General features: G+C 34.8%; 1 protein-coding gene across 1 annotated transcript in view; it reads left to right on the top strand.

Moving 5' to 3' along the window:
* LOC149773035 (baculoviral IAP repeat-containing protein 3-like) overlaps positions 1-17,348 on the top strand; it is a 69,498-nt gene extending 52,150 nt beyond the window's left edge. Inside the window, exons 7-9 of the mRNA XM_089946925.1 lie at positions 5,597-5,759; positions 9,697-9,891; positions 14,223-17,348. Of these exons, the coding sequence (XP_089803051.1) occupies positions 5,597-5,759; positions 9,697-9,891; positions 14,223-14,416 (552 nt within the window). The 3' untranslated portion in view covers positions 14,417-17,348. The remainder of the gene's footprint in view (positions 1-5,596; positions 5,760-9,696; positions 9,892-14,222) is intronic.
* The last annotated feature ends 5,833 nt before the right edge of the window (positions 17,349-23,181 follow it).

Genomic DNA, 23,181 nt, shown 5'->3' with positions numbered 1-23,181 from the left:
GTCTCAATCATGTGCCAATGCCTGTGTCTCCGCAAAACTTTTCCTGGTCCATTCTGTGATGTTGTCAGTCCACGTTTTTCTGTCTACCTCTCCTTCTGCCACCCTGGATGCTGCCCTGCAGGACTGTTGTGGATAGACTGTTGGCTCTAGTGACATGGCCATACCATTTCAGCTTTCTCTTTTTGACGGTGGTGAGGAGGTCCTCATATTGGCCTACTTCGCCCCTGATGGTGTTACGCTCTTCTTCATTTGTGATGTGGTCCATGGAAGAGATGCCAAGGATGTTTCTGTAGCATCTCATTTATAGTGACTGGATTCTTCGTTGTAATTCTGCTGTCATGGTCCATGCCTCACATGAGTACAAAAAGATTGAGATGACTAGAGCTCGCATTAGTCTGATTTTAGTTTTCAGACAGATATTTTGTCTCTCCAGATGGGTCTTAGCTTTGACATAGCAGCCATTGTTTGTGCTGCTCTTGACAAAATTTCTGCTCTTGATCCCCCTTCAGTGATTATGGAACCAAGATATTTGAACTGGCTCACTGTTTCCAGTTCATGTCCTCTGACTTTAATCTTGGCTGAGATTTGTTTGCCACTATTTGTCATCAGCTTTGTCTTCTCAGCGCTTATCTCCATGTCAAATCCGGAAGATTTTTCATCCAGATTCTTCACTAAGGTGGCAAGCTTATCTTCACTGTGTAGTTAGCCATGTGCTTAATATGAAAAAAAATCACTAATTCTGTACTTAATAATTGCAAGAATAATAAATGATTCCTTAACAAAAGACCATGAATGTTGACTATTGTGTATTTTGTTATTTTTAATATAGCTTGAACAATTTAGTCATTTTTCTATGATGTCTGCAACATGGCAGTTTATAGCAATGTCTAGCACTGGGGCATCATGCCACAGACATATAGCATGATGTCCCACCAAGCCACATTATCCTGACACCAGGCTGACCAGTCCCAACACTAACCTCTTAATGCTGAGCACCTAGTGAGGCAGCTGTTAGTACCATTTTTATAAGTCTTTCTTATGACTTGAGGGGAGGGGGTTCAAACTTGCAACCTCCCACATCCTGTTGACTATTACAATAAGGGATGGGTAGTTTTAGGTGGGCAATATACAAGGTAATTGTTCTAAAAATATATTATGTCCTATAATTTAAGATGATGATTTGTTAATTCCAAAATTCATGTTGAGTTAGCAACTGTTTCATCAGATATAAGTTTGTGGTGAAGTATACTTCAAATAAATGTACTTTACTTGGCTGCAGCAAATACAAAGCAATTATAATCATAATCATGCCCCTGTAATCGTAATCATAATCATGGCTTCCAAATAAAGTGTAATTGTAATCAACAGTGCCATACAACCTGTAATTATAATTGTAATTGAGCAACTGTAATCGACCCCATGCCTGCCCACTTGTCATGTTAGTGCTCTGAAAGTGACCAATTCAAATTCACTTTGTGTGTTTCTGTCAACAAAGATGATAAAAATTCCATCCTTTTCTCCTAAAGTAATCATGGCAGCTCATTTCTCACTATCTTATTAGAAACTGCATGACTTAACAGTTTGACTATTGCCTGTAAGCTGTGGAGGAGAATTTCCTTGGCCTCCCTGATCCTTTTTGTTCCATTTCCTTTCCAGTCAGAATATCCTTGACTTCATAGTGCTTATAGAGATATTCAAAGATTTTGCACTGATTTCTGAATCATTTTTTTTTTCTTGGATATTTTTCATAAATTGACATTCAAATTAAATGCATCCTTTCTAACACTGTCACAGAGAAATGTGATTTGCTTACTGTCAGGGGAAGTAATTGTAATGTTACCATAATGATATGGCAGTTTGAGTTTGCCTTTTATAATTATAGTCAGAAATTTTACATGCTGTCGGATTTGTATTCTTGTAGATAATCTTAAAAAAAATATGCCATAAAAACTCATATATAGTTTTTTGCATATCTTTTTAGGGTTATTTGCAAGACAAAGACAAATCATGTGCATACATTACAAACATTTAAAATTATTTTTCTTTGTAACATTATCTGTGATGTGCAAGTTTTCACAAAAGAGAAAGAAAATAAACAAACCTTTGAACTATATACATCCATGACTATTCCCTTTGAAGAAATAATGGTTAATCTCAATGGGTATTCACATGACTTACAATCACTACAATGGCTGTTAGTGATGTGTACTTTATACTGGTTTACAGTCAGTAACAAATGACACTACCTGCATAACCTGTAAAACACAGGAAACTAGTAATCAGCCTCCTTATTCGTCTTTGTTTCTGCAATATGGTCATTTATAGCAGTGTTGTTTAGAACTTTCTGCACTTTGTCTATGGAGCTTCCAAAGCAGTCATCTCGGCAAAGGATTTAAATCAATGCCATTTGGTGTTTAGATCTGTTTTTGTGATGCATTCATTCATAGCAGCTTCAAAACACTTATTTTGCATAAAAATTGTTGTCACTTATTGCCTTCTTAAGGTGGTCACTTGCAACACTATTTAGACAATAAAATCAATCGATAAATGACAGGTGGTTGCTCACAGCAGAGGCAGCTCAGGACAGGTTTTACTCATTGTGTGTGATAAACATGATTACCAAAGGTGCTTCAAACAAAGTCATTCTTTATTTGAAACAATGGCAAATACTATAGTGTGCTTGCAAAATTAGGATTTCACATTTGAATGCAAGGCTCCCACGCTACCAGGAAGTCAGTAAAAAGTTGGGAGAAATGATCATTTTTTTCCCCGACCATGAAAAGTCCTTGAATTTCACAAATATTGGTGAAAGACTGGAAAAACCCTGGAGTTTTCTGCCACCACTTGATGCCCAAAACAATTACGTAATTGAGTTGTAACTAAACTCGAGTTAAATTTATCGAGTTCTAATCAGAATGTTCGGAGGGTGCACTATGGATCATTTGGTTGCTTGCAATAAACATATATGCTGAGTCAATACAAATGACCAGTGGATTAGATTCGTCTAGATTAAAACCAATCTAGCATCACAAGAGGCCAACATGGTGGTGGCAAAGCGTAGCCACTTACCGGATGGCCTAGCAAACTTTAAACGTTGTTAGATCAAGTGATACATGTATGAAATCGATATGAAAATTAATTATTTTCTCAGAAATTGTGAGTATTGAAATCGTTATGTCTTTAATCTGCTGAAAGACAAGATCAAACTATGTCGTCGATGAAATGTGATCTGGTACTCACGATTTGCATTGCTAGTGGCATGAGTACACAAATCTAACAACCTACATTTTCAAATGTTTTAGAGAAAAAAATAAAAAAAATATTAAATGAAAGTCGTATACTGGTTGTAATAAAAATACAAGAATGAAAGAACACAAAATTCTCCATATTTATATATTCCAAGTACAGCTTCTTGAGTTTTGTTGTGTCATGCAACTACCACGTTGACATGTGCTCTCTGCTTTGATAATTCTGACTGGCCAGATTGCTGGTTTTTACAAAATGTGTCTGACTTTCATTTAATATAATTGAATTTGTGTACAACAACATTACATGTATAAAGGAGTTTGTTGTTGATATCACGTGACTATTGGACTTCCGATGTCATCATTTGAGATTTGTGAAGTCATGTGACTAGTAATGCAAATGGCGAGTACTGGGTCAGGTTTTATCTAAGCTGTAGTTTTGTCTTTCTGTCAGCGGATTAACAACATAATGATTATAATACTTGCCATTTCTGAGAAAATAAATCATTTTCCTCTTGATTTCATTCAGGTATGAGTCGATATAACATAAGTTTAAATTTTCTAGGCCCACTGGTAAGTGACTACCATATGTCACTACCGCATGGTGGTGGCAAATTCCAAATTTTCGATATGCAGTTGCAATGACCCCACATCCAAACCTAAATGTCCAAATATGAAATATGGGGTGGGAATATTCAGAGGAAACTCAGATTAGAAAACGGACTGCTCTTTGTTTGAAGCCAAATTTGCAGTCCAAATTGTTGAATTTCAGAGCTAAAATGAGAAATTATCATCCCTTGTATTATATATTAAAAAATGATACTAGCCCCTGTATCAATACAGGTTTGGGGACTGGTTTAATGAATTTTAAGAAGACAAGTTGATTTTAGAGAAAATTCAGTCCTTGTTTATACAACAGTATATAATTTTGAAGGTCTTTTGTCAAAATTTAAAATGTTATTTAAATGATGGATTTTTAACCAGATCATCTTAAGGAGATTAGGTTGTTTGAAAAATCTTGTTTGGGATTTTATTGGCACAGATAAATTCTAGGTTAACTCTTTTCGTTACAAGACAAGATTCTAATTATTTGCATTTATTGTTTTTTTTTAATACTGTAATAGGAAATGTTACTTTCTATGAGATATATATATATATATTTTGCTATAGAATTCTTTAGAATTAAAGGTTTGAAAGGAAACAAATTATAATTTATGTTTATTATGTTGTTCACACTTAGCAACATAATGCAGCAAAATAAAGTTAGAATTTTTATTCTGTAATTTGAAATGACTTTACATGCCAATTTATAGGAATATAATCAAACTTGTTTCATGTGATACATTTTGTGGTTTTATACATGATCATCTTTTCTGACTTCAATGTTTGTGGAGAGTCTTGAAAGAGAAACATCTTTAGATATAGACAATGCATGTTTTATAATCAAAAATGTTCTTTAATTCCATTCAGTAGTGGTCATGTGTGAACCTTGAAAAAAGTAATTTCATCCTGGAAAACCCCAGGAAATGACCTGGAAATTTATCCTTAGAAATGTCTAGTCATTCTTTGGACATGAAAAGTATTAAATCAGTTTTTATCCATTCTAATATTGTTCAAGATAGCCATACATATTTACAGAATCATAACAATGCCATCTTACACTGGAGTATATTACATGCAGTGCTATGTAAAAATGGGTATGGATTCTGCAGTTTAAAGCACACGTGTATCTAATGTAAATCAAATAAACTTAAAAGTGTCAGGTGGAAGGGCCATATCCTAAAAATGTCCCGATTTCACATTGTTAGGACCAAGATATTTTGAGGTCCAGAGCAGTTATATCTTTTTATTGAATTATATTTATTATCTCACCTACATTAGTAGATAGGGAGGACTTGATGTAAATTTCACTGAGGTAATATTAATGGCATTGGCATCAGCATTGACAGTGTTAAGGTTTTTGGTTGGGAATTTTATTCTTTAAAAATATAAATACTTCTAATAGTTCCATACAGCAAGAATGCAAGATAGAATGATTGACTCTGCAGATTGTTCAGCAGAACCTGTGAATTCCTGCCTGCAGTTTTGTTGTACACATAATAGTGATGGTGATAAGGCCCTTAGTTAAGTAAGGAACTGTTAACACAGTGCTTAGTGGAACCCATTGTTTCCTGCCTATAGTTTTTGTTACTACACAGAATATAGGATAGTGGTAAAAGACCATAGTAAAGTATTCAGACAACATGCAACCATGTAATAGTGCCTACCAGATATGTGAGATTTTCTACTCTAAAATTGTTGGGTCCACCTGGAGGTAAAATATTTAAGTGCATTGTACTTCCTCTTCACAGGGAACCTCTTTCATAACATCTGTTTCAACCTCAACATCTGCCACAGGATCAACACAGAGTATGAATGGGTCAGGTCAAAGGCAGAAGCAAGATGAGGGTCAAGGACATATTACTAGTGTTGGAGGAAATGCAAACAAGAGTGGTGGATCAAGGCCAAGAGATGGTTAGACTTTCCATAAAACTGTTTAAACCTTCAAAAACGTTTTGATGACTTATTTTTGTTTCACCCACATAAGTATTGTGAGAAGTTACTTTCAGGACTGGTGTCAGGACAATGTGACTAGGTGGGGCATCATGCTACATATCTCTGGCATGATGCCCCATTGCTGTACATCACTGTAATTGGCTACACTGCAGACATCATAGCAATAAGACTAAAATTATTAAAGGTACATTAAAAATAAAAACACAAACATTCAAAAGATTTTGCAAGTGAGATATGTTGGGGATAAATGATTACATGATTACAGGTCAGACTGGGGGTGATGCATAACACTTGTTTTCTGTGCTTTCTCAGTAACTCATATGAGATAAATCTGTGATAACAAAACACAATTAGATGAGTCCTTCTTACTTGTAAACAGGGAAAATCTAGATTACAAACAAACCAACAGAATGAATTTCAGATAATTACTGAGCACTTTATCCTCACTTTAGAGTAGTCCAAAACATATGGCTGACATTCTTGAGGCTTGCATTACAGTAATTAATAATGAGTAACCTGTTTACCCTCACCTTGTTCTGATTGTCAGTTCATCTCTTTCTCCCATCCATGATTGAATTCTCAAGAAAATTCCAAAGCAGAAATTTCCAGTGCTTTTTTTTTACACCTAGTTTTCAGTGTAGTATATTTCTGGTAAAGTCTATGATCACATGGTTGTGAGCATGGCACTTTAAACAATCTGTATCTACCTACAAGCATGAAACTTCATGGTTGACTCAGTCAAAAATTTATTAACATTGCCACATTCCAATGCAGGCATTGAAAGCACATTTTTCATCCTGAGGAAAATTCAGATTGATTCCATTGGAAACCTGGACCCAGTAAGAATAAATCATCTCTTAAGTGTTAAGACCAACAGGGATGAGGACTGCCAGACATTGACCTCCTAAGAATGCTAAAAATGGTTGTTGTACATATAACGACAGTATGATTGGCAACAAATTACTCTGAAAGGACTGATGTGATGAGATGATATGCATATTTTCATTTTTTTAAAACGTCCAAACTCCTGACCAAATATTGCATATCTCCTCATCTACCTTTACTGACTTTTATGGATGGCCTACACTTGGGGTGAGGAGGAAGATTATTGACTTCATGGTTAAAAGGTCAAAAGTCAAGGTCACAGAGACTGAAAGAATGTAAATGATTTCAGTGCAATAAGTATAGTTCTGCTTCGCAGACTAGAATTAAGGAAAAACTTAGCCTGGTGAATTAGGATTCCAGAGGTAAAAATTACTGTGGCAGAAAAAGTTTTCTGCTTAAATTCTTGACAATGTACCCTCACCAAAGTTTGTTGATGACTTAAAAAGAAGTCTATTGATTTTGTGGTCAGAAGGTCAAAGATTAAAGCCATTTTGACTGAAAGAAGAAATATGGTGTCCTTATATGAACTTTGTGGAGGGTTTTCATTAAAGGTATGGAAGAATCTTAGTGATTTGGGGTTCAGTAGGTTGCGGGGCAGGAGCATTGCAACTATGAAAAGACTTTATGCACATTTGCTTTTATTCTAGACTAAATTCTTTGACCAAACTTTGTCACTGTCTTGCACTTAGAGCAAGAAAGAAACCAACAGTTTTTGAGGTCTAAATATCAAAGCTCAGGGTTACTGTAACCAAAAAAAGGTATTTGCGATTAATTTCAACAGATTTAATGTTAAACCCAAATACTTCCTACATGTAATTGTTTAAGACTATTTGAACATAAAGAAGTATCTATCAAATTTTACTGAATTAAGGTGTTGAATCTTGATTTGTCACTAAAAACAAAACACTTGTTATGCCTACATTCAGTGGAATTTGGACAAACTAAGCCAAATGACTCAGACCTAGGTTGTCTCAAATCATACATTGGGAAAAATTGAAGCATGACAGATTTGGCAAGAGAAAAGAAAGCTCGCTGCATAACAATATGAACTTTGTCATGGGTTTTACAAATTTGAGGCAGGATTTGGTTGCCATGGCAGCTGAATATGTTGTTTTTTTATTGGATACATTTTCTGCAAATTAAGTTCTTCAGCCTTTAAATTAATATGCAGTTAAGGAGGTATGTATGGAGGAGGCCTGTTAATTTTGGGACTAAAGGGGAAAGACATGGTGACTTATTGTGGCACCAAGAGAAAACGGATTTTGCAGAATGACTTTTGCTCTACACCAATTTTTATGAATGGTAATAAAGAATCCTATAGATTCTTGGGTCTAAAGAAAAGTCATGGTCATGGTTAGTCCAATAAGGAAATAATGGTTTCTGCACCTTAAATTACAATGATCATGACTGTGGTCAGTGAGACCCATTGGTCAATAGTCTCCAGAGTCAACCATGCCATTCTAATGCCCACACAGAGGACTCCTAGTATGCCTTTTATTGTACTCTTGTTATTTACATATTTATTAATTAGAGTTGGCTATAATTTCTTTCCTGATCTTACATCTTGCCGACACAGTATATAACATTTGTATGTCTCAGCATCTAGTGCGGTTGAAGACTGCAGTTTTCTTATTATTTATTTTTTATACACTTGCCATAAGGTGGAGGGAATTATATGATGAAATTATTTGTGTGTCTGTCTATAACTAATTGCACAATAACTATAGTTGTCTACCATTGACAGTTACCAACATTTTGGATGGCTTGCACTTGAAGGAATTATCCATTTTGGGGTAAAACGTTAAAGTCACTATGACTGAAAGAAGACATGATTTCCTCACAATAAATTGGGTTCTCTACCATCTGCAGCTACCATGTTTTCTGGATAGCTTGCACTTGAGGTAAGGAAGAACCCTGTCAGTTATGGGATCTAACATAAAGGTCACCATGATATCTGCAGTTATCAGATTTGTGATTGCTTTCTACTGGGATAATGAAAAACATTTAAAATTTAAATTAGAAGCCAGGGTCACTATGACAATAAATAAAAATGGTAACTGCATAATTATTTGAGTTCTCCACCACCTACACTTGCATTTGTGGTAAGAAAAACTGGAATCGGAAGTCAAGGTCTCTGTGATTGAAAAAGGAAGAATGGTTTCTGCACAATAGTTTGAGTTCTACATTATCTCTAGTTTCAATCATTACATTATTACCAGTACATTAGCATTAGTTCTACATCACATACCTGAATCAAACTTTGTGGATGGTTTACACATGAAGTAAGAAAGACACCTGTTGATTTGGGACCAAAAGGTCAAAGGTGAGGCTCACTGTGACTGGTAAAAGAAAAGAGGTTTCTGCACAAAAGCTTCAGTTATCTGCATAATGGACGTAGGGCAGGCATAATATGACATTCATGTTATTTTGTTTATATTTCATTTTTAAGCTCTATATTAGTGATGGAGCAATCACTGAATGTCTGTGATGATTATAATTGTGCCATTAGACAGGTACTATATTTGGAGACATGGTACATGTATGTCAGTTGTTACGATTAGGCACAGATGGGAATATTTCAGTTAGCATCAGACTTGCTCATCGATATGTAACCATGTGAGTATTTTATTCTGTTTATTTCATTACATTAGTTATGTGATCAACTCAGAAATGAGTATATTGTTTGAACTTAATGAGAAATTGCTGGGAAATTTTTTGTCTTTTTTAAGGCTTATTTTTCACGAGAATATTTTTTTCATTCTGTATCACATTTACATATCGAGACAACAAATGCTAAGCACATGCTTTTCTATTTTGATTTAGATGTGAACTGAGTTTTTGTCAAATTTAATATGCAGATTGGTTGTCTCTTCCTAATTGCTTCGAAAGGTAGATTGTTAAGAGCATGACATTTATGCGGTAATTAAAGTTCACATCAGGTACCCCAATTTGTGTTAAGAAAAATTTGTAATCAAGAACTCCTTTGATCTTTTTTGCATTTACCTACCAGGCAAGTCAGATAGCAGTGTGAGGGAAGAGAATGCAGCTCAAAATCATGCGGGGTCTGAGCAAGGAGAGCAGAAATCAAGTGGGGCAGAGGGTGGTCAGTCAGAGGGGTCAGGGGCACATGCTCAGGCTATTACTTCAGCCATTGATGAAGATGAAGAATTTCACTCCTTAGAGTCAGAAGAGCTGGAAAATAAAGGTAATTCATTTGATAATGTTTTAGAAAGTTTATGTGCAGTTTATGCAAGTGCTGAATGTTTAGAAGAATTATAGATTTAGCTCCCAACCTCATTTATTCCATTGAATTGGTCATCTTGACATTATAATGCTTGCTTTCCTTGTACTGCTGGAAAGGGAGATTAATAGACCTTCAGGGAATTTATACATGTATTTTTATGACCCCATAAAATCATAAACAAGGCTGAGATGTGCATATGATAACAATTGCATCATTAATGGTTTCCGTTGAACATGTTAAGGAGCAAAACAGGGATGATTTTATTGTGTTCTGTTCTGTAATGGAAATTCTAGAATCCATGAGACTTGAACATCCAATATATCCAATCTTTAGGAGCAATGCATTCATGGAATTGCTTATTTATGTCACCAAGACAAGGAATAAAATGTAAATTTGTTGATGAAGCAGCCATTTCTTTTGAAAATTTCAACATCAGACTTTATTTGTGGTATTTCTCATGTAGCAGTAAACAATCAGTCCAAGATCAGCTTGTCTGGTTTTTTAATACTGACTTGTAATTTGTTTATACTCTCATTATCATTCATAATTCAAATATCCACCAAACATCAAAGCACCATCTATGAATTTGTTTGATCATTGACCTAGGTATCAATACATTGGTGTCAATACCATACCAGGTTACCAAACAGTAACTACATCATCATCATCAACATCATATCACATTTACCTGTGGTAACATATTTAGCACATGTTTGTCTGTATAAACTCTAAAGAAAATGTAAAGAAACACCAAGTTAAAGATGAACTAACTTTATAAAAAAATTCCATTATTCCATTGTCTAAAAACAGTTACCACACATATAGTATATTCTCAGATAAGAAGATATATGATAAACGATTTGAGTAAGAGGACAAATAAATATTTAAATTAGATGAATATATGATGTAAATCAGTTTTATGTAAGCTACTTCAGTGTTGTCTGCAGTCAATGTTTCTTTGTTATTGTGTGGGGTGGTCCCTCGACAAACTGATTATCATGTTAGTGTGAGGGGTGGTACCTTGACAGTCTGATTTTCATGTCAGCATCAGGGTTGGTACCTAGACAGTCAGATTTGATGGTAGTGTTATGTGTGGTACCGTCCTTGACAGTCTGATTTTCATGTTAGTGTGAGGGGTGGTACCTTGACCAGACCTGCCAACTCTTACAATTTTGCCGTAAGTCTTATGAAAATTACCCTTAAAATACAGACTTATAGCATACAAGCAAAAACTGGAAAAATGATCGTTGCTGAAAAATCCTGATAATTGGTTCATCCGTGTTTTATTTGGATCCAGGCTTCATCTTAGAATTAGTGAAATTAGTCAGGGAACCAGACTAACTTTGCAGCAGCACCCAAGAAGATTTGAACTGCACCTATTTGTTCATGCGAAGCATCTGCATGATCAAACTGTTGATTATATCATTTTTAAAAATGGCATCCAGAAAGCGTGGATGTTTAAGACAAAGGGGAAAATGATCTTTTAGAAAAGTGATAATAATCAATATAGAATTATTAAAAGGACTATTCAGATTCTTGTGAATAAAAGCTGGAAAGGACACAATTATGTTTATTGGACATCACGTGCCAATTTGAGTATGTCTTGTGGCAGGAGATATGATTGCCATTGTCATGTGAAATGGAAAAGAATTTCCAAGAATTATGTCAAGTTGAGAGGTATCAGCAAGCCATTGAGTTGCATAGGGTTTGGAACTAAAATTTGTGCAACTGTACTAGTGGTAAATAAAGTCTACGCGTACTTTACAAACTTTTCAGTTGAACATAATGTTCTCCATCAATGCGTTGAACTTTTAATTACGTTTTCCAGTGTACTATAGCATTTAATGATATTTTGTTACACCTTACTGAAAACTGGTCAATCTTACAGAAAAAAATCAACTGACTTACTGAGATGGACTCGTTAGGGTTGGCAGGTCTGCTAGACAGTCAGATTTGATGTTAGTATTAGGGGTGGTACCTTGACAGTCAGATTTTTGATGTTAGTGTAAGTGGTGATACCTTGAGTGATTTTCATATTGGTATGAGTGGTAGTACCTTTACAGATTCAAATTACGTTGTAGTGATTTATGATTTTTGTTCTTTTATGGTTTGTTTGCCAAACTGCCCAGCTTTGCCTCATTTTTATAATACATGAATGATAAATAAGGATCTTATTAAGAAAGGTCCATAGAAACCGTCCGATGTGTTGGTGTGGAATGGGTAATCCCATCCTAAAGTAAAATATTTTGGACTGAAACAAGGCCTTACCAAGCTCCTGCCAACAAATTCTTATACTAAGGGGTGGATTTTCATAACCCACTCTAATGCATGATGACTGTTGGAAAAAGATGATTGTAGCTCATTGATGTGGATGTACCCACAGAAAGAAAATGTATTTCAGTCTTTGGAAAGTTTTTGAAAATTTCAGAATATCACAATGAATTTATTGTTTAAAAAATCTGATCATAACTGCTTAAGAAGCCAGCAGAATTTGTCTTTTCAATATTAAAATTGCTTAAAGAAATTGCAGACATTAAAGATGTCACAAGTACAATGCTGTCTTCAAAGTGTCACTTAGTGCATGTTTATGGGATGGGTTGATCTCACATTGCTTTCTCATATAGGAATGTGAGATATCATTTGTACAGCAGTGTGAACATCAGCATTGTTAGTGCTGAGATTTTAGTTTTGGATTTTGTGAAACATTTTCAAGTCATGTACAGTTGAGAGTGCATTATAATTAATTTAGGAAGTGGGACATAACAGCTTAATGGAATATATATCTTTTCTCTAGAAAAAAGTGCAGATATATGCATGGAAAACAAAATGAGAAGAGGATCCCAAAGTTCTCAGAAACAATATTACTGTAAATGTTTTTTAAAAAAAAACAGCATTCAACAAGATATGACAGTGTTTTTAATATGCATGCCTTCAAGTGGAGAGTATTATGCTATGATGCTATTTCTGTGCATCAGCTTTTCTTTTTAAACACGTTAACTTCATTTCAACAGCACCTACTTGACCAGACACTACAAGTTCTTTTTAATGTAGGAAAGAAGCCATTTTGGAGGTTAGAGTTGAAAAGGTCATGGTCACAGTGACTGATGAAGAATAATGGTTTCCATTACAGACCTGGACCAGTTTTTGTAAATAGCTTGCACTTGGGATAAAGAAAAAGCCTATTGATTTGAGAGTTAAGGCCAAAGGTCAATATCACTCGCTTAAAGAACCAATATGATTTCTGCACAATGACATTAGACAGACATATATCAAAATTTTGGGCTCTGGGATTCAAAGAATAAAAATGGTTCCTGTACAAAAATTTCAGCTCTTGACCTGGAACCTTCAGCAATGTTAGCAGATGACTTACATGTTGGGTAAGAAAGAAGCCAATTAATTTTGGTGTCAGAAGTCAATTCATTGTGATTGGAGGAAGAAATAATATTGTTGCATAATGACTTCAATTCTAGACCTTGATTAAAGTACATATAGAACTTTTACTAATAGTCCAGTTCAGTCAGATTCATTGGTCAGTAATTTCTTGAGTGAACCATATATATATCAAGGAATTAAACAGATGCTGTGATCTAATACTGAATTGGGCTTAGTGATCTAAATTTAAAATACCCCCAAAATTCTTAAATGGGTCACCCTGTGGCTAGCTTGATAGGTAATTTGAGCACTTTAGAAATGATATCAGCGATACAAAGACTGTCAGACAATGATTCCTGTGTCTTGGGCCTTGGGCAAAGATTTCTGAAATCTACCATTAGCTCTTTTCCAAAATTGTATCCTAGCCAAAAACAATTTAGTTCGGTTACTTTTAAGTTGAGAACTTTTTCCGTGCTAGTTATAGTGGTATAGTTATACAGCTGTTTTCAAGATTCAGTGTAGAATATACTTTGTATTTTCATAATGAATAATAGGTATTTGTCTAATTGAATAATTCTTATTTGGTAGAGTCAGTAGAACACCAGTTGTTCAAGAACTTGTTATGCAATATCAAAATTTTGCCCTAATAACTTTTTCCATTATTTAGCCATGTTTAGCAAGGAAAGAGAAACTGCTTTGCTCTGAATTTGTAGTCCAGCATGGCCTCAACACAAAATAATTTGTAGAAGGTTGTTCCAGCATCACACCTTTGCATTTGGCTATAACACAAATTTGCACAAAACATTATATTATGATTATCATGAAACCTACATTTTTCATCATATCAGTTATTTACCCTGTGAAGAGTTTGATCAGAAAAAGAGAAAACATTATTAGACTTTTCAAATTGTGTTTTCCAGACTGTGGAAAGTTGGAAGAGGAAAACAAAAGGCTGAAGGAGCAGACAACATGTAAAATCTGCATGGAGAATCCAGTTAGAGTAATTTTTGTTCCATGTGGCCATTTAGTCTGCTGTGAACTATGTGCACCAGCCTTTCGAAAATGTCCAATGTGTCGCAAACGTATCCAGCAAGCTGTCAGTACTTTTGTTTAAAGACAGTAATACCACAGAAATATTTTAGAAAGAGGCAAAAATGTATTATGTACTATTTAATGAGAAACCGTATTTGAATTTCCAAATCAAACATGTCTGTAAGTTTGTCATCTCTGTGGCAAAACTTGACTTGGTTGCAGAAACTACTCAGAAATAATCAGACCAGTCAGAAGTCTGCATTTGTAGATTAAGAGTAAGATATCCCAGTCTGGACTTGCATTTTGAGTAAGATATCCCAGTCTGGACTTGCATTTTGAGTAAGATATCCCAGTCTGGACTTGCATTTTGAGTAAGATATCCCAGTCTGGACTTGCATTTTGAGTAAGATATCCTAGTCTGAACTAACATTGAGTAACGTTTTATGGCAGATCAGACAGATAACATTCGATCTTGAAAAGGTTCGATCCAAGCACAAAACATACATACATACATACATACATACATACATACAACATTTTTACAAACAAAATGATGGACAAGGTGTGTACAACATGTGTTGAAATATGGAGAATTTTAGGAAGTAATAACAAGTGTTTTACTTTGCCTTGTTTAAATTTTGTGGTGTGAATATTTTGAGGACAGAAAGTTATGAGTATTATAGTTTTTTGTATGTTGCGGTTCAAGAAAATATGCAGTTTCGCATTGATCTAATGCACAAGTAATGGTTTGTTTATAGGATTTTTAAATTGTTGTAGATCAAATTCAATTGTTCTTATGATAGGAATGTTCAGTTGTTGTAGATCAAATTCAGTTGTTCAATACTTTATTATTATTATTATTATTACTATTATTATTATTATTAGTTATTGTAAATAAAATAGTGTTTCATGTCTTTATTATATGACATTTCATTTGAATGCATTGTCATTCGAGAAAGGTATTTTACATTCTAAAAGTGGTTTTTTTGCAGCTGAAAGAAACATGAAATTTGTATATTGATGTTAACTAATTATGGAACAGATCTGGCAGATCTCTCATCCATAGAAGATACAGTACATAGTACAATTTTTGTCCATCAAATGCTGCTGTCTGTTTTGCTTATATTAGCTGATTCTGCCAGAATGTCATATATATACTGTGAGCTGTGTCTTTTCACAGAGTCCTCACTGGCAAATTTTAAAGTGTCATTATGAAACATGTTCGTTGATTTGTATGTGATACATTTGAATTTCATTGGAGTAAATACTTATCTTGCTAAATAGTTTTACTATATCAGGGTAAAATGTAGTGTTAAACTGAGATGAAGGACTATGGTATGGTGCTGCACTACAACACTTCCTCAATAACATGCACCTGGATAACTCATTAACCTGTTTATAACATGGAGTCAGGCATGGGTCCCATTTTTTTTCTCTAGAATACTAAAAGAATTGGCCCCAATTTGTTGAACATGAAGAAATTCATGATCAAAACTAGTAAATGATACTTTGATTTAGGGACCATTTTGTTGTCAAAAATGGCAGTTAGTGTCCTGAAATCTAATTCAACATCATGACTTTTAACAAGAAGTAGTATATTTTGATATGTTTTCTATACTAAAACAACATTCTCAGTACACTGTAAACAACAAGAAATTTTAATCATTGAAAATGTCAGCAATAATACTGGTGGCAGCACTTTAAGAAATAAATACCAATTTTAATAAGTTTTGTGAAGTGAAATTAGTGTTTAAGTTTTATCCTTTAATTCAGTTTCAGTGTATTCATCAGAAATATTATATGCCCTCTTGTATTGAAATGTGAAAAATGTCACAAATACATTGACTAGCATTTCTATGAACCTAATTAAGTGGTAAATGTTTTAATCTCTGATTTACAGTAATGTTGGTTGTATTGTTACAATCAATTAAAAGCAGACTCACTTAGCATTATTCCCTTAATTACATCTTTTTTATCAAATCAAAACAAATGGGAGTGGAATAATAAAAAATAATGTTAAAGGGCATGCAGATATGCCCACATAGTAGCTAGCAGTCAGTATAGCGTCAGATCAACACATTTCAACTGACCTCTTGAACACTGTTATCAATATTATTATGTAGGTAATATAATTAAAGTATCTAACATTAATCAGTGGTTTATCCTACTAATTTGCAACTGTGATCAATGATAGCAAGAGAAGCAAAGAAATGGAACACTTAGTGCAAGAAAGCTTTGTTTCATAGATATGGTTCATTATATATAAATGAGTACCATATATTGTATAGAACTTCAGAGTCTGAATTGGCACTCAGAGGTTTTAGTTTAAACATTTTATGTAATACATTTGTAATTGAGATTACAAGAGGTACAATACGGAAGGCAATGGATTAGAATGAAAGTCAGTTTCTTATATTGTTTTTCTATATGGCCAAATATTAAGTTTTAATGACAAAAACTATATTCTTGAATAGTCAAGATGAAGTCTCTTGGCTAAACATTAGCATTTAGCCAAGTTAAATAAAGCAGGAGAATAAACAACAAGGGAGTAGGCGATAGATGAGGATAAAGGAAGAAAGAAGTTAAATTGAGAAATTTTAAATTAAATTTGTAAAACTTGGAGTAGAAAGTTGAGTAAATATGTGTGAAAGAAGGAGGAGTGACAAAAATAAGCAGTAAATGAAAAGGACATAAAGCAAGATTAAAAGTGAACAGTTCTTTTTTCTGGAGCAAGCCTTGGAGGAGACAATGGCGAATCATCTGGAAAAATAGAGAAATTTTTATTTGCAGCTGTTTATGGCCTTTTGAAAAAGTGCATGCTTGATGGTAACACGCACTTAATAAATCTTTTTGGCTTTTCAATGAATTTATGAATGGCATTGAAATATAATTGTTTACTTAAATCGCAAGCATTGTATCGCCATGCAAGAAGATATTGGAAGTTAAATTACCATAAAGAATGATAATTGAAACAGTTTGATGCATTGTTCTTGGTAATAAACACAAGATAATAAGTAATGTTGTGTTCTTTCTACAGATTCCCGGCTAGAAATTGGTGATTCGATTGTAATCTTTGTCAATAAATGTTGATTAAGTAAACTGCAAATTTATTCCAAGTCAGCCCTGAAGAATTTGAAATTTCCCTCTTCTCTTAGAGAAGTGTCTGGGAACATAAGTGTCACGAGTATTTAAAGTGCTTTTGAAATCCTTATCTTGTGGTAAAACACTTTTTCCATCATCAAACTATATATTTTGGGGCTTTCAACCTTTTGAAGAGTTTTCGAAAGGTATTGTATATATAATTTCAATTCTAATTTTGTTTTAACTTTCATAGCCCAAGAGTGGTGAGAGTTGGTTCGATCATTCGATTTTATATGATAACATATATAATGTTTTAACTGATAGGATTTCAACAATGTCTACATGCAGTTGATCATCCACGTTACTTGTGTCTACCCTTCTGTAAGGGAAATATTTTTTCTGCTTCTGCATGCAGTTAGGTTCTTCAGTTAACAGTTCCTTCAATTCAGTTGTATTATTTGCTTATTGTCCATTTGTTCCCAAAAATTATTGAGATTTGTATGAGTAACTGTACTTTCTATATCATAGGAAGGATTTCTTAAATACTGTTCATTGTCTTGCTCAGCATTCATTTAAAACTTTATGAAACGTCCAAATAATTTTTATTCTTGACGAATTTCTTGGGGTGTTGTCAGCCAGCAACAGGAAGGATGTCTAAAACTACTACTTTTATTTTCGGTAATTTGAAACATTTCTTCAATCATTGCTAAATTATAATGATTTCCGATTTATGTCAAAATTTGCCATTTTATTGGTGATGTATAGAGAAATATTTCATATGCTGAGTCGCGATGTGTTGATTAAAACTTTGTTTTCCATAAATTCGTTCTGTTTTTGGCAAATCATTGTAGATCGATCCCATAAAGTTTACAAGATCTTGTACCATAAAGTTAGCTGAATACAGTAGTCCCCCTCTTATAAGGTCACCCCTAATGCAGCAGGGAAGTGGCCTTATAATGAGGGTGGCCTTTCTAGAAGGGGATGACAAGTGTGAATAGTAAATACATATGAAGAAGGTCACAAATACATTTAATTCTAAAACATTTAATATTTTCATTAAAAAATCACATGCATATTGTGAAATAATGGTAAAACAAACTGTGTCATCATTTTCAAAAGAATGCTATGAATAACCATTGATATAGTTTTAAAACTGTCTTTATAATTATGTTACAGATCACATCATCTGTCACTTTGTTGGTAACAGTCTAAAACACAGACTAGTCTCATCACAATTAAAAATGTCCTTGCTGTCATATTCCCTGCATATTTCGTTTAGTCTTTTTGTTCCAATCTTCGACAACTTCATTATTAACATCAGCTGATTCTCCAATAAGGACAGAACACTTAATATTGTGTCGCACTTGAAATCTGTGCAACCATCCGTTACTTGAAAGTCGTCCTATCCCAATTCATCTGAAAAAATTGTTGCTTTTTCTTGTCATTCAAATCAGGATACAAACGTCTCCTAGCTCAAACAATCTTCCTTTCTCCGTCCATTTCACCTTCCCACTTCTGCAGAATTGTTTCATTATCTTTCACGATATTGTTCATCTGAGTCTTTCCGACATCAGTTTTCTGCAGGGATCCTCGACCCAACCACCCTTTCAGTCAGGTGAATTAATTTCACTTTCTCTTCTAAACTGAGAATTTTTCTTTTCCTCGATGACATGTTGATCTTTTTGCATTAAGTTATTCATGTTGCCAACTACAATACTGATAAAACAATTTTGTATGCATCTAAACAAATTGCCGTGTGTTTTTAAAGGCAGTCATCTTGTCACGTGATTCGTTAGTCGCAGTCTGGTACCCTATTGTTTTTATACATTTCTTTACACTAAGTGAGAGAAGCCAAAACAGCTTTGATATGTACCATTAACATCACGCAGATTTGACCTCGTGGCTGTTAGGATTCGTAATTTTGACAATTATTGTCAGTAGTAATAGCCACTAATTATCAAAGTGAACAAGCTCAACATCTTACTAAGGGAAGCCATAAAGGCTATCAAACCATTTTCCTGCTGACCTATGCATTGTACATCGATGCTACCACTTCTCAGCTGTTACTACTGTTCAATAATTGTAATCTTAACAATTATCAGAGTGACTAAACTGGACATCTTATGATAACACAGCAGTAAGGCTAATTGGATCACATGTACTTACCCTTTTGTATGGATTAAAATTTGAGTCTTTCTCGGTTTTTATGGTAAAATTTGGCTTCTTGTGAGGAATAAATGATATAATATTAACCGTAGTGGTACATGTACTTTACTCAACACTTCTTTCAGTAACAAAAACCTGACATTGGGAAACAGAAATCAGATTACTTAACACACGTTATGAATAAAATACTGGTTCTGGATACATATTCAAATAAAATGTGGCTGCTTGTGAGGGGTAAATATCATATTATTGCACTAATATGCTGGTCGCGTTAGCCAGGTGGCCTTTCGCGAGGGGTACTTTTGAACACAAACTTGTCGGTGCCAACGGATTCTGGCCGTAAGGAGCAGGTGGCGGCTGGTCAAGGGGGCCGTTCAAGAGGGGGACCACTGTACAAATATATAGAGGATATATCCTTGATTCGAGTGAATAATTGCTATATTTCATCGAGTAAGTGAAAAACGAAGTATTTTCACCAGTGGTGAAGCCACGAGTTAAAATACTTGAGGTTTTTTTTCTTTGTTTTTTATCCACGAGATGAAATATATCTGATAAGTAGTAATAGGGGTCTGTTTACGGACAATGGGAAATCCAGCCAAAATGGTTGTGGGTCTGTTTACGGACAAGATTTATATGGACAATGGAAATTCCAGTCAAAAAGGTCATGGGGCTGTTTACGGACATTCAGAATTTAACATGGGGAATATTGGGCCTGTATACGGACAAGGGAAAGTTGGGTTGTTGTATAGATACAATAGGAATGGAACAGGTGAGGTGACATCATGGTACTAAAGATTGGTAACAATGTAGCAAGGGGCTGACCTCAATCGGGACAAAAGAGCAGGAAAAAAACTAAAACGCTTGGCGGGACATAGACATATATAACACATACAGCATACATAGATTGATGAACATAAATCTATCACAAACAATTATACAACCCACTAAAAGAAATTTGTTAGGCAAGAAAGTAAATCTTTTCAAGGCATATGAGTGGCCCTGAAAAGGGCCTTTGGGTTCTTCTATTTTCTCCACTTCTTTCACCATCTCCTCACGTTCTCTATTATTCCCTTCTTTTCCTTCTCTGGCATTCAGTCAGGATGGCCCATTAATCTAAACTTTTCCTGCACCTTGATCCAGTTTTGATTCAGTATTTTAAAGTCCTCTTTTTTCTTTCTGTTTTCTTTGTCCTTTCTCTCCTTTGCCCAGTTACCTTTTATCTTCTTCACTTCCTCTTTCAGTACCTTTCTCATCATTTCTTCAGCTTTCTTTACTTGGTCTAATCCCCATTTCACATAAGACCACTCTGTCAAATTGTCAGATTGTTCTAAAAAAACACCTAACTTTCATCACACCATCAAGTGCCTCTTTCAATGTTCCAACTCTAACATACTTAGGGTGAATGAAGCCTCTTAATTTCTCCACTTCCTCCTCTATCATGTCTTTAATCAGATCTCTCGCTACTTTCAGACTGGTCACAAAGTCTAGGCTACCTTGATACTTCCATTCATCGGCAAGCCTTTCCACTACAAAGGCTCCATCCACCATCCAGTACCAACTGTTCTTTAAATCATTAAATAAATTCATCTTCCAGTGTTGACTAGTCAACACTGGGTAGACAGACTGATGATGATGAGATTTTATTAGCATTGCTTGTGCACATAGTGCAAGCACGATGATTTAAATTCCGCAATAGCGGACTAATTAATGGTTTAAGGGGGACGGAAAAAGAGCCTTATCCCCAATGCTTTAATGCACACAAAGTGTGCTACTTAGTTGTGTCCGATTTCAGGATAATATAATCCCACGGGACAAACGACGAGAGGCAATAGAAGCACCCATCTTCATCGTTAGTAGTCTGTATCAATTGCTTCGCTTGTTGGGGGATTACACCCTACTTATAGCGCTACCCAAGTATCATGATGGCACGTTAATCGGGCTAATAGGTTGAATACTTGCTAGCCTAGTATGATTGAATGTCCGGTTGAGGGAAGGACGATGGGGGTATAAATAGGAAGTGAGCCGTTTGTAACACAGAGTTAATTTAGATCCAGTTTTGAGAATAAATAGCATCTTGCTGAATTTTGAAAGATTGTATCTGTGCTGTTGGATATGGTGAAAAGAAGGAAAAGAATAATAATATGTACTTTTATTTTGCCTAATTTTTTAAAAAACAATTTGTATGTTTTTTTTTTAAAGTCGGTATTAAGTTCTACTTTATTTTCATAGGGTTTTTGTTTGTATCGTTTATGGTTCTAAGTGGAGTGAGAGGATGATCATTAAAGGTTACATTTTTCCTTGTTTGCCAATTTCTTTGAGGAAAAGTAGGATATTATTATATGTCGAATTGATGTTAGGGTTACTGGACGACATGAATTCTGGGTAGGTCATTAGGAATCCTATGTGTTTTTGATTGGTCTTAAAGATTTCCCGTTGTGCATGATATTTGTTGCACTCATTAAATACATGGTGTAAATCTTCTGGGGTATGACAATGCGGGCAGTTCACGCCTCTAACATTATTAATATGAATGTGTTTTCCGAGACTGCTGGCCAATAATTTTTTTCCAGTTTTGATTCTGTTTATAACTTTATGGCTGTGTTTATTGACCAGAGTCAGCACTTTTGGGTTCCTGGATACTTCATTTTGTATGAGGTAGAGTTTGCGACCTTTTGTACAATTGTCCCATTCCTGCTGCCATTTCCCTTGAATTTTATTCCTGATTATGCTATAGTATTCTTTGCAGCTGTACTGGAGTATGATATGGTTGCTTTCTTGAAGTTTGTTTTTAGCTGCTTGGTCAGCTTTTGCGTTTCCTGGGATGTTGATATGGGATGGTACCCACTAAATTCGATTGTCCTGTCATTGTTTTCCATTTGTCTCAGTAACAGGTTGGTCTCTTTTACGAAATTGTCATGGCAGGTGGAGATGCCTGATTTCAGTGATTTTAAGACACTTAGCAAATCACTGATAATTAGTACTTTGCGAATGTTTGTGGATTTCACCCATTAAATGGCTTCAATTATGGCCCAGAATTCCAGTGTGTAAATAGAGCAGTTATCTGGGAGTCTAGCTCTAAGCTCTGTGTCTTTTTCCGGTACAACTATAGCGGCTGCTGTTTTGATAGGATCGTTTGTTTTTTATCCATCAGTGTAAATCTTAATATAATCTTGATATGAGGTTTCTATGTTAGAGAGTATTGTAGATCTTATTTCTAGAGGAATGTCATTTTTGGGTCCAAGTCTGGTTGTGCTTAAATTGATATGCACTGTGTTGCATGACCATGTTATGGGATCTGGGTATGCGATTTGTTCAGCTTGCATGTTTGGAATTTCAAGACATCTGGTTAATTCATGAATTTTCTTTACTCCTGGTAGCTCCGGGACTAACTTACGTCTGAAGGGGATTTTACACTTTGCTACACAGATCTTGGTTGGGTGTGAGTCTTCATGGATCGATAATCTTGATGCATATCTTAGTAATAGTTCTTCTCTTCGTAAATGAAGTGTGGGTTCTCCTGTTAAGATTTGTATTTCCTCTCTTGTGGTATTTTTATGCGCACCTGTACATCTGCGAAGGGCTTTTGCTTGAATGTTGTCT

Source organism: Sinohyriopsis cumingii, unplaced genomic scaffold (genome assembly GCF_028554795.1).
Source record: "Sinohyriopsis cumingii isolate HCF-2022 unplaced genomic scaffold, ASM2855479v2 utg000913l, whole genome shotgun sequence".
Taxonomy (NCBI): Eukaryota; Metazoa; Mollusca; class Bivalvia; order Unionida; family Unionidae; genus Sinohyriopsis; species Sinohyriopsis cumingii.
Note: the sequence above shows the minus strand (reverse complement) of the source record. Positions and strands in the feature narration are given on the sequence as shown.